This window comes from Oncorhynchus nerka, linkage group LG4 (assembly GCF_034236695.1).
Source record: "Oncorhynchus nerka isolate Pitt River linkage group LG4, Oner_Uvic_2.0, whole genome shotgun sequence".
NCBI lineage: Eukaryota > Metazoa > Chordata > Actinopteri > Salmoniformes > Salmonidae > Oncorhynchus > Oncorhynchus nerka.
In genome coordinates, this window is record NC_088399.1 from 84,699,306 (window position 1) to 84,711,777 (window position 12,472).

The 12,472-nt window shown below is 37.0% G+C and overlaps 1 protein-coding gene across 1 annotated transcript in view; it reads left to right on the plus strand.

Moving 5' to 3' along the window:
• calcr (calcitonin receptor) overlaps positions 1–12,472 on the plus strand; it is a 59,927-nt gene that overhangs the window by 8,538 nt on the left and 38,917 nt on the right. Inside the window, exons 3-6 of the mRNA XM_065017980.1 lie at positions 2,151–2,254; positions 3,002–3,374; positions 4,508–4,618; positions 4,893–5,005. Coding sequence (XP_064874052.1) covers positions 2,151–2,254; positions 3,002–3,374; positions 4,508–4,618; positions 4,893–5,005 — 701 coding nt within the window. The remainder of the gene's footprint in view (positions 1–2,150; positions 2,255–3,001; positions 3,375–4,507; positions 4,619–4,892; positions 5,006–12,472) is intronic.

Below are 12,472 nucleotides of genomic sequence, written 5' to 3' on the forward strand. Positions count from 1 at the left end.
ACCAGCTTCATGAGATAGTCACCTGGAAGGCATTTCAATTAATAGGTGTGCCTTGTTAAAAGTTAATTTGTGAAATTTCTTTCCTTTCCACTCTAATGTACTTGTCCTCTTGCTCATTTGTGCACCGGGGCTTCCCTCTCCTCTTTCTATTCTGGTTAGTGCCAGTTTGCTCTGTTCTGTGAAGGGATTATTACACAGCGTTGTACAAGATCTTCAGGTTCTTGGCAATTTCTCACATGGAATAGCCTTCATTTCCCAGAACAAGAATAGACTGACGAGCTTCAGAAGAAAATTATTTGTTTCTGGCCATTTTGAGCCTGTAATCGAACCCGCAAATGCTGATGCTCCAGATACTCAACTAGTCTATAGGCCAGTTTTATTGCTTCTTTAATTAGAACAACAGTTTTCAGCTGTGCTAACATAATTGCAAAAGGGGTTTCTAATGATCACTTAGCCTTTAACATGATAAACTTGGAACACAGGAGTGATGGTTGCTGATAATGGGCCTCTGTACGCCTATGTAGATATTCCATAAAAAATCTGCCGTTTGCCGTTTCCAGCTACAATAGTCATTACAACATTAACAATGTCTACACTGTATTTCTGATCAATTTGATGTTATTTTAATGAACAATTGTTTTGCTTTTCTTTAAAAAATAAGGACATTTCTAAGTGACCCCAAACTTTTGAACGGTATTGTATTTCTAAATAAATAAATAAAAGGTTTCTGACAGCAAAATGAGATAACACTAAAAGCCTAACTATTGACTCGACAGTTGATATTACAGTCCAGTCAGCAGAGCTATAGCAGCGGCTTCATGTCTTGCCCCTATCACACTGATGGATTCAGCAGCTGCCAAGTTACCATTACTCATAGCTCAAATTACACCGCTGCCAAGTTACCATTACTCATAGCTCAAATTACACCGCTAACAGTTACCATTACTCATAGCTCAAATTACACCGCTAACAGTTACCATTACTCATAGCTCAAATTACACCGCTAACAGTTACCATTACTCATAGCTCAAATTACACCGCTGCCAAGTTACCATTACTCATAGCTCAAATTACACCGCTAACAATTACCATTACTCATAGCTCAAATTACACCGCTGCCAAGTTACCATTACTCATAGCTCAAATTACACCGCTAACAGTTACCATTACTGATAGCTCAAATTACACCGCTGCCAAGTTACCATTACTCATAGCTCAAATTACACCGCTAACAGTTACCATTACTCATAGCTCAAATTACACCGCTAATAATTACCATTACTCATAGCTCAAATTACACCGCTGCCAAGTTACCATTACTCATAGCTCAAATTACACCGCTAACAGTTACCATTACTCATAGCTCAAATTACACCGCTGCCAAGTTACCATTACTCATAGCTCAAATTACACCGCTAACAGTTACCATTACTCATAGCTCAAATTACACCGCTAACAATTACCATTACTCATAGCTCAAATTACACCGCTAACAATTACCATTACTCATAGCTCAAATTACACCGCTGCCAAGTTACCATTACTCATAGCTCAAATTACACCGCTAACAGTTACCATTACTCATAGCTCAAATTACACCGCTAACAATTACCATTACTCATAGCTCAAATTACACCGCTAACAATTACCATTACTCATAGCTCAAATTACACCGCTGCCAAGTTACCATTACTCATAGCTCAAATTACACCGCTAACAGTTACCATTACTCATAGCTCAAATTACACCGCTAACAATTACCATTACTCATAGCTCAAATTACACCGCTAACAATTACCATTACTCATAGCTCAAATTACACCGCTAACAATTACCATTACTCATAGCTCAAATTACACCGCTAACAGTTACCATTACTCATAGCTCAAATTACACCGCTAACAATTACCATTACTCATAGCTCAAATTACACCGCTAACAGTTACCATTACTCATAGCTCAAATTACACCGCTAACAGTTACCATTACTCATAGCTCAAATTACACCGCTAACAATTACCATTACTCATAGCTCAAATTACACCGCTAACAATTACCATTACTCATAGCTCAAATTACACCGCTAACAGTTACCATTACTCATAGCTCAAATTACACCGCTAACAATTACCATTACATTTTTTTTGCAGGAAAAGTGTCAAAATATTGTGATGAATCTGGTAATTGGGTCCAAAGTCCCTCCATTAATAGGACCTGGTCCAAATGTCTGACGCTCTCCAAGGACAAATTAAAGGTAATTGGAGATTGATTCGTTCTCTGTTGATTAATGGTCCAAAAAGTACAGGTCTGTCTGGGACTGGGAATAAGTCCCATATGGCACCCTATTCCCTATGACGTGCACTACTTTGGACCAGAACCCTATGGGCCCTGGTCAAAAGTAGTGCACTATTTAATGAATAGGGTGACATTTGGAACGCAGTCTGGGTGTGCAGGCAGGACTGTTCTTGTGTTGTCTGTTGTGTTTCCCTGTTATTATTCCTTTGATAGTTTAACGCCATAATTAGAGCCAGGAGTTTTTCCTTGTTTAGTCTCTAGATCCGGAACAACTCTGGGCCCACCTACCTATTCTGTATCTTGTCTGTATTGTGTTTTGCTTGTTTTTCTTCCATTACTTATTTATCTAAGTTTTATAGTCACTGATACTGTTCGCTGTTGACAAATAGAAATCCTCACGCTGTATTCTAGTCACTGCCACAGAGCCTTATTCTAAAATGGATTAAATAATTATGTTTTCTCATCAATCTTCACACAATAACCCATAATGGCAAAGTGAAAACAGGTTTTTAGAATTTTTTGCAAATGTATAAAAAAATAAAAAAACTGTCTTTGTTTATATAGTCACTGATCCTCACACTGTATTCTACCCATCTTTGTTTATATAGTCACTGATACTGTTCCCTGTTGACAAATAGAAATCCTCAAGCTGTATTCTGTGTGTTTCTTTATGGTGTCTGTCCCGTTACATGTTGTTCTTCCCCAGAATGTGACTCTCCATGGTCTGCTAGAGCCAGGGTCTGTGGAGCCCACTGTGGAGACTCCAGTCAGACAGAAGATGACTCTCCATGGTCTGCTAGAGCCAGGGTCTGTGGAGCCCACTGTGGAGACTCCATTCAGCCAGAATGTGACTCTCCACGGTCTGCTAGAGCCAGGGTCTGTGGAGCCCACTGTGGAGACTCCATTCAGCCAGAATGTGACTCCCCATGGTCTGCTAGAGCCAGGGTCTGTGGAGCCCACTGTGGAGACTCCAGTCAGCCCCAGGGTCAGTCAGGAGGAGGAGGAGAGGAAGAAGATCATCGACGGTCAATACAAATGCTTTGAGAAGATGAACAGAGACCAGCCGTATAACAAATCAGGTAGTGATGATGTGCACTACTTTAATACTCAGTGTGTGGGATTATTCCAGATTATAAACTGGGTGGATTGAGCCCTGAATGCTGATTGGCTGAAAGTCATGGTATATCAGGCCGTATACCACGGATATGACAAAACATTTATTTTTACTGCTCTAATTATGTTGTTAACCAGTTTATAATAGCAATCAGGCTCCTTGGGGGTTTGTGATAGAGTGCATTTGGAAAATATTCAGACCACTTGACCTTTTCCACATTTGGTTACGAAACAGCCTTTTTCTAAAATGGATTCAATATTTTTTTCCCATCAATTTACACACAACAACCCATAATGGCAAAGCGAAAACAGTTTCTTTTAAAAAAAGCTCAGGTGCACCCTGCTTTCATTGATCATTCTTGAGATGTTTCTACAACTTGATTGGAGTCCACCTATGGTAAATTTAATTGATTGGACATTACTTGAAAAGGCAAACATCTGTCTATATAAGGTCTCACAGTTGACAATGCATGTCAGAGCAAACACAAAACCATGAGGTCAAAGGTATTGTATGTAGAGCTCAAAGACAGGATTGTGTTGAGGCACAGATCAGGGGAAGGGTACCAAAAGATTTCTGCAGAATTAAAGTTACCCAAGAACACAGTGGCATCCAGCATTATTAAATAAAAAAGGTTTGGAACCACCAAGACTCTTCCTAGAGCTGGCCGCCCAGCCAAACTGAGCAATCGGGGGAGAAGGGCCTTGGTCAGGGAGGTGACAAAGAACACAATGGTCACTGACAGAGCTCCAGAGTTATTTTGTGGAGATAAGAACAGCCCTTAGTCGTGGTATATTGGCCATATACCACACATCCTCTGGCCTTATTGCTTAAATATAATTTGAATATAATAAAATACTTTCAGTCATTTCAGGGTTACAGCACACAATTAGAAGAACCCATAAAGACAGGTATGATCACAAGTCACAGAGACAAACAATGACACTGTTCAGAATTCGGATATAAACATACTATACCAGTAGACAGACGACAGTATGGCCAAATGGTTCATGTACAGTTGTTTTCACCCAGCAACATAGTGTATTTACAATGAGTCTTCATTAGTGTGTTGTGTCTGGTTGTGTGTTGCTGGCGGCGCAGGGCTGTACTGTAACCGGACCTGGGATGGCTGGCTGTGCTGGGATGATACACCTGCTGGGACAGTCACCTGGCAGAACTGCCCAAACTATTTCCGTGACTTCGACTCCACAGGTAAGGCCTGGCTATAAGAGGCGTTTGTTAAACTGCAAGCAAGAATCAATAAAGTCCTGGTATGTCTGATTCTCCCATGCTGACTTGTTAACTCTTTGTGATAAATGCATCGCTGTGGAACTTGAAGTATTCATAGCGTTTAATTCATTATTCATGGTGTCAAGTGGTTGCAAAGCTTTATGGCCATGTACAGTTTAAGTGTTTCTGTTTAAGTGGCTAAGTGTTAAACATATTCAAAGTGTGTATTATTAATCCTACTTGATTGTTTCATCAGAAAAAGCTACAAAGACCTGTAGCGAATCAGGACAGTGGTTCCGCCACCCAGATTCCAATAGGACGTGGTCCAACTACACGCTGTGTAACTTCCACACTACTGGCAAGCTGAAGGTAAGGTTTGTCACTGAGTGATCCATCAATCCCATACATGTGCTATTTATAGCATACACTCTATCCTATTTTACAAATCACAATAAGGGGACATTTTCAAAAGGCGATAATACAGTTATATTCAATGCAGAGGAGACCAAGGGGGGAACAATTGGTCAAATTGAGCTAGATATGGGAAATATGCTTACACACAATCATGATATGTAGGAAGTCATAGAGGAACAGGTTTCTATTTCTGAGCAATGCATAGTAAAACGTATGACTCTATCAATGCATAGTAAAACGTCTGACTCTATCAATGCATAGTAAAACGTCTGACTCTATCAATGCATAGTAAAACGTCTGACTCTATCAATGCATAGTAAAACGTCTGACTCTATCAATGCATAGTAAAACGTCTGACTCTATCAATGCATAGTAAAACCTCTGACTCTATCAATGCATAGTAAAACGTCTGACTCTAGTAATGCATAGTAAAACGTCTGACTCTAGTAATGCATAGTAAAACGTCTGACTCTATCAATGCATAGTAAAACGTCTGACTCTAGTAATGCATAGTAAAACGTCTGACTCTATCAATGCATAGTAAAACGTCTGACTCTAGTAATGCATAGTAAAACGTCTGACTCTATCAATGCATAGTAAAACGTCTGACTCTAGTAATGCATAGTAAAACGTCTGACTCTAGTAATGCATAGTAAAACGTCTGACTCTAGTAATGCATAGTAAAACGTCTGACTCTATCAATGCATAGTAAAACGTCTGACTCTAGTAATGCATAGTAAAACGTCTGACTCTATCAATGCATATAGTCTGACTCTAAACATAGTCTGACTCTATCAATGCATAGTAAAACGTCTGACTCTATCAATGCATAGTAAAACGCCTGTAAAACGTCTGACTCTATCAATGCATAGTAAAACGTCTGACTCTATCAATGCATAGTAAAACGTCTGACTCTATCAATGCATAGTAAAACGTCTGACTCTATCAATGCATAGTAAAACGTCTGACTCTATCAATGCATAGTAAAACATCTGACTCTATCAATGCATAGTAAAACATCTGACTCTATCAATGCATAGTAAAACATCTGACTCTAGTCAATGCATAGTAAAACATCTGACTCTAGTAATGCATAGTAAAATAGTAAAATCTGACTCTATCAATGCATAGTAAAACATCTGTAACTCTATCAATGCATAGTAAAACGTCTGACTCTATCAATGCATAGTAAAACGTCTGACTCTATCAATGCATAGTAAAACGTCTGACTCTATCAATGCATAGTAAAACGTCTGACTCTATCAATGCATAGTAAATCAATGCATAAGTAAAAGGTCTGACTCTATCAATGCATAGTAAAACGTCTGACTCTATCAATGCATAGTAAAACGTCTGACTCTATCAATGCATAGTAAAACATCTGACTCTATCAATGCATAGTAAAACATCTGACTCTAGTAATGCATAGTAAAACGTCTGACTCTATCAATGCATAGTAAAACGTCTGACTCTATCAATGCATAGTAAAACGTCTGACTCTATCAATGCATAGTAAAACGTCTGACTCTATCAATGCATAGTAAAACATCTGACTCTATCAATGCATAGTAAAACATCTGACTCTAGTAATGCATAGTAAAACGTCTGACTCTATCAATGCATAGTAAAACGTCTGACTCTATCAATGCATAGTAAAACGTCTGACTCTAGTAATGCATAGTAAAACGTCTGACTCTATCAATGCATAGTAAAACGTCTGACTCTAGTAATGCATAGTAAAACGTCTGACTCTATCAATGCATAGTAAAACGTCTGACTCTCAATGCATAGCATAGTAAAACGTCTGACTCTATCAATGCATAGTAAAACGTCTGACTCTCTCAATGCATAGTAAAACGACTCTATCAATGCTGACTCTATCAATGCATAGTAAAACATCTGACTCTAGTAATGCATATAGTCAAAAACGCCTGACTCTATCAATGCATAGTAAAACGTCTGACTCTATCATAGTAAAATGACTATCAAGCATAAAACGTCTGACTCTATCAATGCATAGTAAAACGTCTGACTCTATCAATGCATAGTAAAACATCTGACTCTATCAATGCATAGTAAAACATCTGACTCTATCAATGCATAGTAAAACATCTGACTCTAGTCAATGCATAGTAAAACGTCTGACTCTATCAATGCATAGTAAAAACTGACTCTATCTGACTCTATCAATGCATAGTAAAACGTCTGACTCTATCAATGCATAGTAAAACGTCTGACTCTATCAATGCATAGTAAAACATCTGACTCTATCAATGCATAGTAAAACATCTGACTCTAGTAATGCATAGTAAAACGTCTGACTCTATCAATGCATAGTAAAACATCTGACTCTATCAATGCATAGTAAAACGTCTGACTCTAGTAATGCATAGTAAAACGTCTGACTCTAGTAATGCATAGTAAAACTAGTAATCTGACTCTTGTAATGCATAGTAAAACATCTGACTCTATCAATGCATAGTAAAACGTCTGACTCTAGTAATGCATAGTAAAACGTCTGACTCTATCAATGCATAGTAAAACGTCTGACTCTCTCAATGCATAGTAAAACGTCTGACTCTATCAATGCATAGTAAAACGTCTGACTCTATCAATGCATAGTAAAACGTCTGACTCTCTCAATGCATAGTAAAACGTCTGACTCTATCAATGCATAGTAAAACATCTGACTCTAGTAATGCATAGAAAAAAACGTCTGACTCTATCAATGCATAGTAAAACGTCTGACTCTATCAATGCATAGTAAAACATCTGACTCTATCAATGCATAGTAAAACATCTGACTCTATCAATGCATAGTAAAACATCTGACTCTAGTAATGCATAGTAAAACATCTGACTCTATCAATGCATAGTAAAACATCTGACTCTAGTAATGCATAGTAAAACATCTGACTCTATCAATGCATAGTAAAACGTCTGACTCTATCAATGCATAGTAAAACGTCTGACTCTATCAATGCATAGTAAAACGTCTGACTCTATCAATGCATAGTAAAACGTCTGACTCTATCAATGCATAGTAAAACGTCTGACTCTATCAATGCATAGTAAAACGTCTGACTCTATCAATGCATAGTAAAACATCTGACTCTATCAATGCATAGTAAAACATCTGACTCTATCAATGCATAGTAAAACATCTGACTCTATCAATGCATAGTAAAACATCTGACTCTATCAATGCATAGTAAAACGTCTGACTCTATCAATGCATAGTAAAACGTCTGACTCTATCAATGCATAGTAAAACGTCTGACTCTATCAATGCATAGTAAAACATCTGACTCTATCAATGCATAGTAAAACATCAATGCATAGTAAAACATCTGACTCTATGCATAGTAATGCATAGTAAAACGTCTGACTCTATCAATGCATAGTAAAACGTCTGACTCTATCAATGCATAGTAAAACGTCTGACTCTAGTAATGCATAGTAAAACGTCTGACTCTCTATAATGCATAGTAAAACGTCTGACTCTAGTAATGCATAGTAAAACTCTATCAATCTGACTCTATCAATGCATAGTAAAACGTCTGACTCTCTCAATGCATAGTAAAACGTCTGACTCTATCAATGCATAGTAAAACGTCTGACTCTAGTCAATGCATAGTAAAACGTCTGACTCTATCAATGCATAGTAAAACATCTGACTCTAATGCATAGAAAAAACGTCTGACTCTATCAATGCATAGTAAAACATCTGACTCTATCAATGCATAGTAAAACATCTGACTCTATCAATGCATAGTAAAACGTCTGACTCTATCAATGCATAGTAAAACGTCTGACTCTATCAATGCATAGTAAAACATCTGACTCTATCAATGCATAGTAAAACATCTGACTCTAGTAAAAATGCATATCAAAAACGTCTGACTCTATCAATGCATAGTAAAACGTCTGACTCTATCAATGCATAGTAAAACGTCTGACTGACTCTATCAATGCATAGTAAAAAACGCATAGTCTGACTCTATCAATGCATAGTAAAACATCTGACTCTATCAATGCATAGTAAAACATCTGACTCTAGTAATGCATAGTAAAACGTCTGACTCTATCAATGCATAGTAAAACGTCTGACTCTATCAATGCATAGTAAAACGTCTGACTCTAGTAATGCATAGTAAAACGTCTGACTCTATCAATGCATAGTAAAACGTCTGACTCTATCAATGCATAGTAAAACATCTGACTCTAGTAATGCATAGTAAAACGTCTGACTCTAGTAATGCATAGTAAAACGTCTGACTCTATCAATGCATAGTAAAACGTCTGACTCTATCAATGCATAGTAAAACGTCTGACTCTATCAATGCATAGTAAAACGTCTGACTCTCTCAATGCATAGTAAAACGTCTGACTCTATCAATGCATAGTAAAAAACATCTGACTCTAGTCAATGCATAGTAAAACGTCTGACTCTATCAATGCATAGTAAAACGTCTGACTCTATCAATGCATAGTAAAACGTCTGACTCTATCAATGCATAGTAAAACGTCTGACTCTATCAATGCATAGTAAAACATCTGACTCTATCAATGCATAGTAAAACATCTGACTCTATCAATGCATAGTAAAACATCTGACTCTAGTCAATGCATAGTAAAACGTCTGACTCTATCAATGCATAGTAAAACGTCTGACTCTATCAATGCAGTAAAACGTCTGACTCTATCAATGCATAGTAAAACGCCTGACTCTATCAATGCATAGTAAAACATCTGACTCTATCAATGCATAGTAAAACATCTGACTCTAGTAATGCATAGTAAAACGTCTGACTCTATCAATGCATAGTAAAACGACTCTATCAATCTGACTCTATCAATGCATAGTAAAACGTCTGACTCTAGTAATGCATAGTAAAACATCTGACTCTAGTCAATGCATAGTAAAATCTGACTCTATCAATGCATAGTAAAACATCTGACTCTATCAATGCATAGTAAAACATCTGACTCTAGTCAATGCATAGTAAAACGTCTGACTCTATCAATGCATAGTAAAACGTCTGACTCTATCAATGCATAGTAAAACATCTGACTCTATCAATGCATAGTAAAACGTCTGACTCTGACTCTATCAATGCATAGTAAAATGACTCTATAATAAAACGTCTGACTCTATCAATGCATAGTAAAACATCTGACTCTATCAATGCATAGTAAAACGTCTGACTCTATCAATGCATAGTAAAACGTCTGACTCTATCAATGCATAGTCAATGCATCTATCAATGCATAGTAAAACATCTGACTCTAGTAATGCATAGTAAAACGTCTGACTCTATCAATGCATAGTAAAAACGTCTGACTCATCTGAATGCATAGTAAAACATCTGACTCTATCAATGCATAGTAAAACGTCTGACTCTATCAATGCATAGTAAAACATCTGACTCTATCAATGCATAGTAAAACATCTGACTCTAGTAATGCATAGTAAAACGTCTGAACAATGCATAGTCTGACTCTATCAATGCATAGTAAAACGTCTGACTCTATCAATGCATAGTAAAACGTCTGACTCTATCAATGCATAGTAAAACGTCTGACTCTATCAATGCATAGTAAAACGTCTGACTCTATCAATGCATAGTAAAACGTCTGACTCTATCAATGCATAGTAAAACGTCTGACTCTATCAATAGTAAAACGTCTGACCCTATCAATGCATAGTAAAACGTCTGACTCTAGTAATGCATAGTAAAACATCTGACTCTATCAATGCATAGTAAAACATCTGACTCTATCAATGCATAGTAAAACGTCTGACTCTATCAATGCATAGTAAAACGTCTGACTCTATCAATGCATAGTAAAACGTCTGACTCTATCAATGCATAGTAAAACATCTGACTCTATCAATGCATAGTAAAACGTCTGACTCTCTCAATGCATAGTAAAACGTCTGACTCTATCAATGCATAGTAAAACATCTGACTCTAGTAATGCATAGAAAAAAACGTCTGACTCTATCAATGCATAGTAAAACGTCTGACTCTATCAATGCATAGTAAAACGTCTGACTCTATCAATGCATAGTAAAACATCTGACTCTATCAATGCATAGTAAAACGTCTGACTCTATCAATGCATAGTAAAACATCTGACTCTATCAATGCATAGTAAAACATCTGACTCTAGTAATGCATAGTAAAACGTCTGACTCTATCAATGCATAGTAAAACGTCTGACTCTATCAATGCATAGTAAAACGTCTGACTCTATCTGACTCTATCAATGCATAGTAAAACATCTGACTCTATCAATGCATAGTAAAACATCTGACTCTATCAATGCATAGTAAAACATCTGACTCTATAATGCATAGTAAAACGTCTGACTCTATCAATGCATAGTAAAACGTCTGACTCTATCTATCAATGCATAGTAAAACGTCTGACTCTAGTAATGCATAGTAAAACGTCTGACTCTAGTAATGCATAATAAAACGTCTGACTCTAGTAATGCATAGTAAAACGTCTGACTCTATCAATGCATAGTAAAACGTCTGACTCTCTCAATGCATAGTAAAACGTCTGACTCTATCAATGCATAGTAAAACGTCTGACTCTCTCAATGCATAGTAAAACGTCTGACTCTATCAATGCATAGTAAAACATCTGACTCTAGTAATGCATAGTAAAACGTCTGACTCTATCAATGCATAGTAAAACGTCTGACTCTATCAATACATAGTACAACGTCTGACTCTATCAATGCATAGTAAAACGTCTGACTCTATCAATGCATAGTAAAACGTCTGACTCTATCAATGCATAGTAAAACATCTGACTCTATCAATGCATAGTAAAACATCTGACTCTAGTAATGCATAGTAAAACGTCTGACTCTATCAATGCATAGTAAAACGTCTGACTCTATCAATGCATAGTAAAACGTCTGACTCTATCAATGCATAGTAAAACGCCTGACTCTATCAATGCATAGTAAAACATCTGACTCTATCAATGCATAGTAAAACATCTGACTCTAGTAATGCATAGTAAAACGTCTGACTCTATCAATGCATAGTAAAACGTCTGACTCTATCAATGCATAGTAAAACGTCTGACTCTAGTAATGCATAGTAAAACGTCTGACTCTAGTAATGCATAATAAAACGTCTGACTCTATCAATGCTGTAAAACTCTTGTAATGCATAGTAAAACGTCTGACTCTAGTAATGCATAATAAAACGTCTGACTCTAGTAATGCATAGTAAAACGTCTGACTCTATCAATGCATAGTAAAACGTCTGACTCTCTCAATGCATAGTAAAACGTCTGACTCTATCAATGCATAGTAAAACGTCTGACTCTCTCAATGCATAGTAAAACGTCTGACTCTATCAATGCATAGTAAAACATCTGACTCTAGTAATGCATA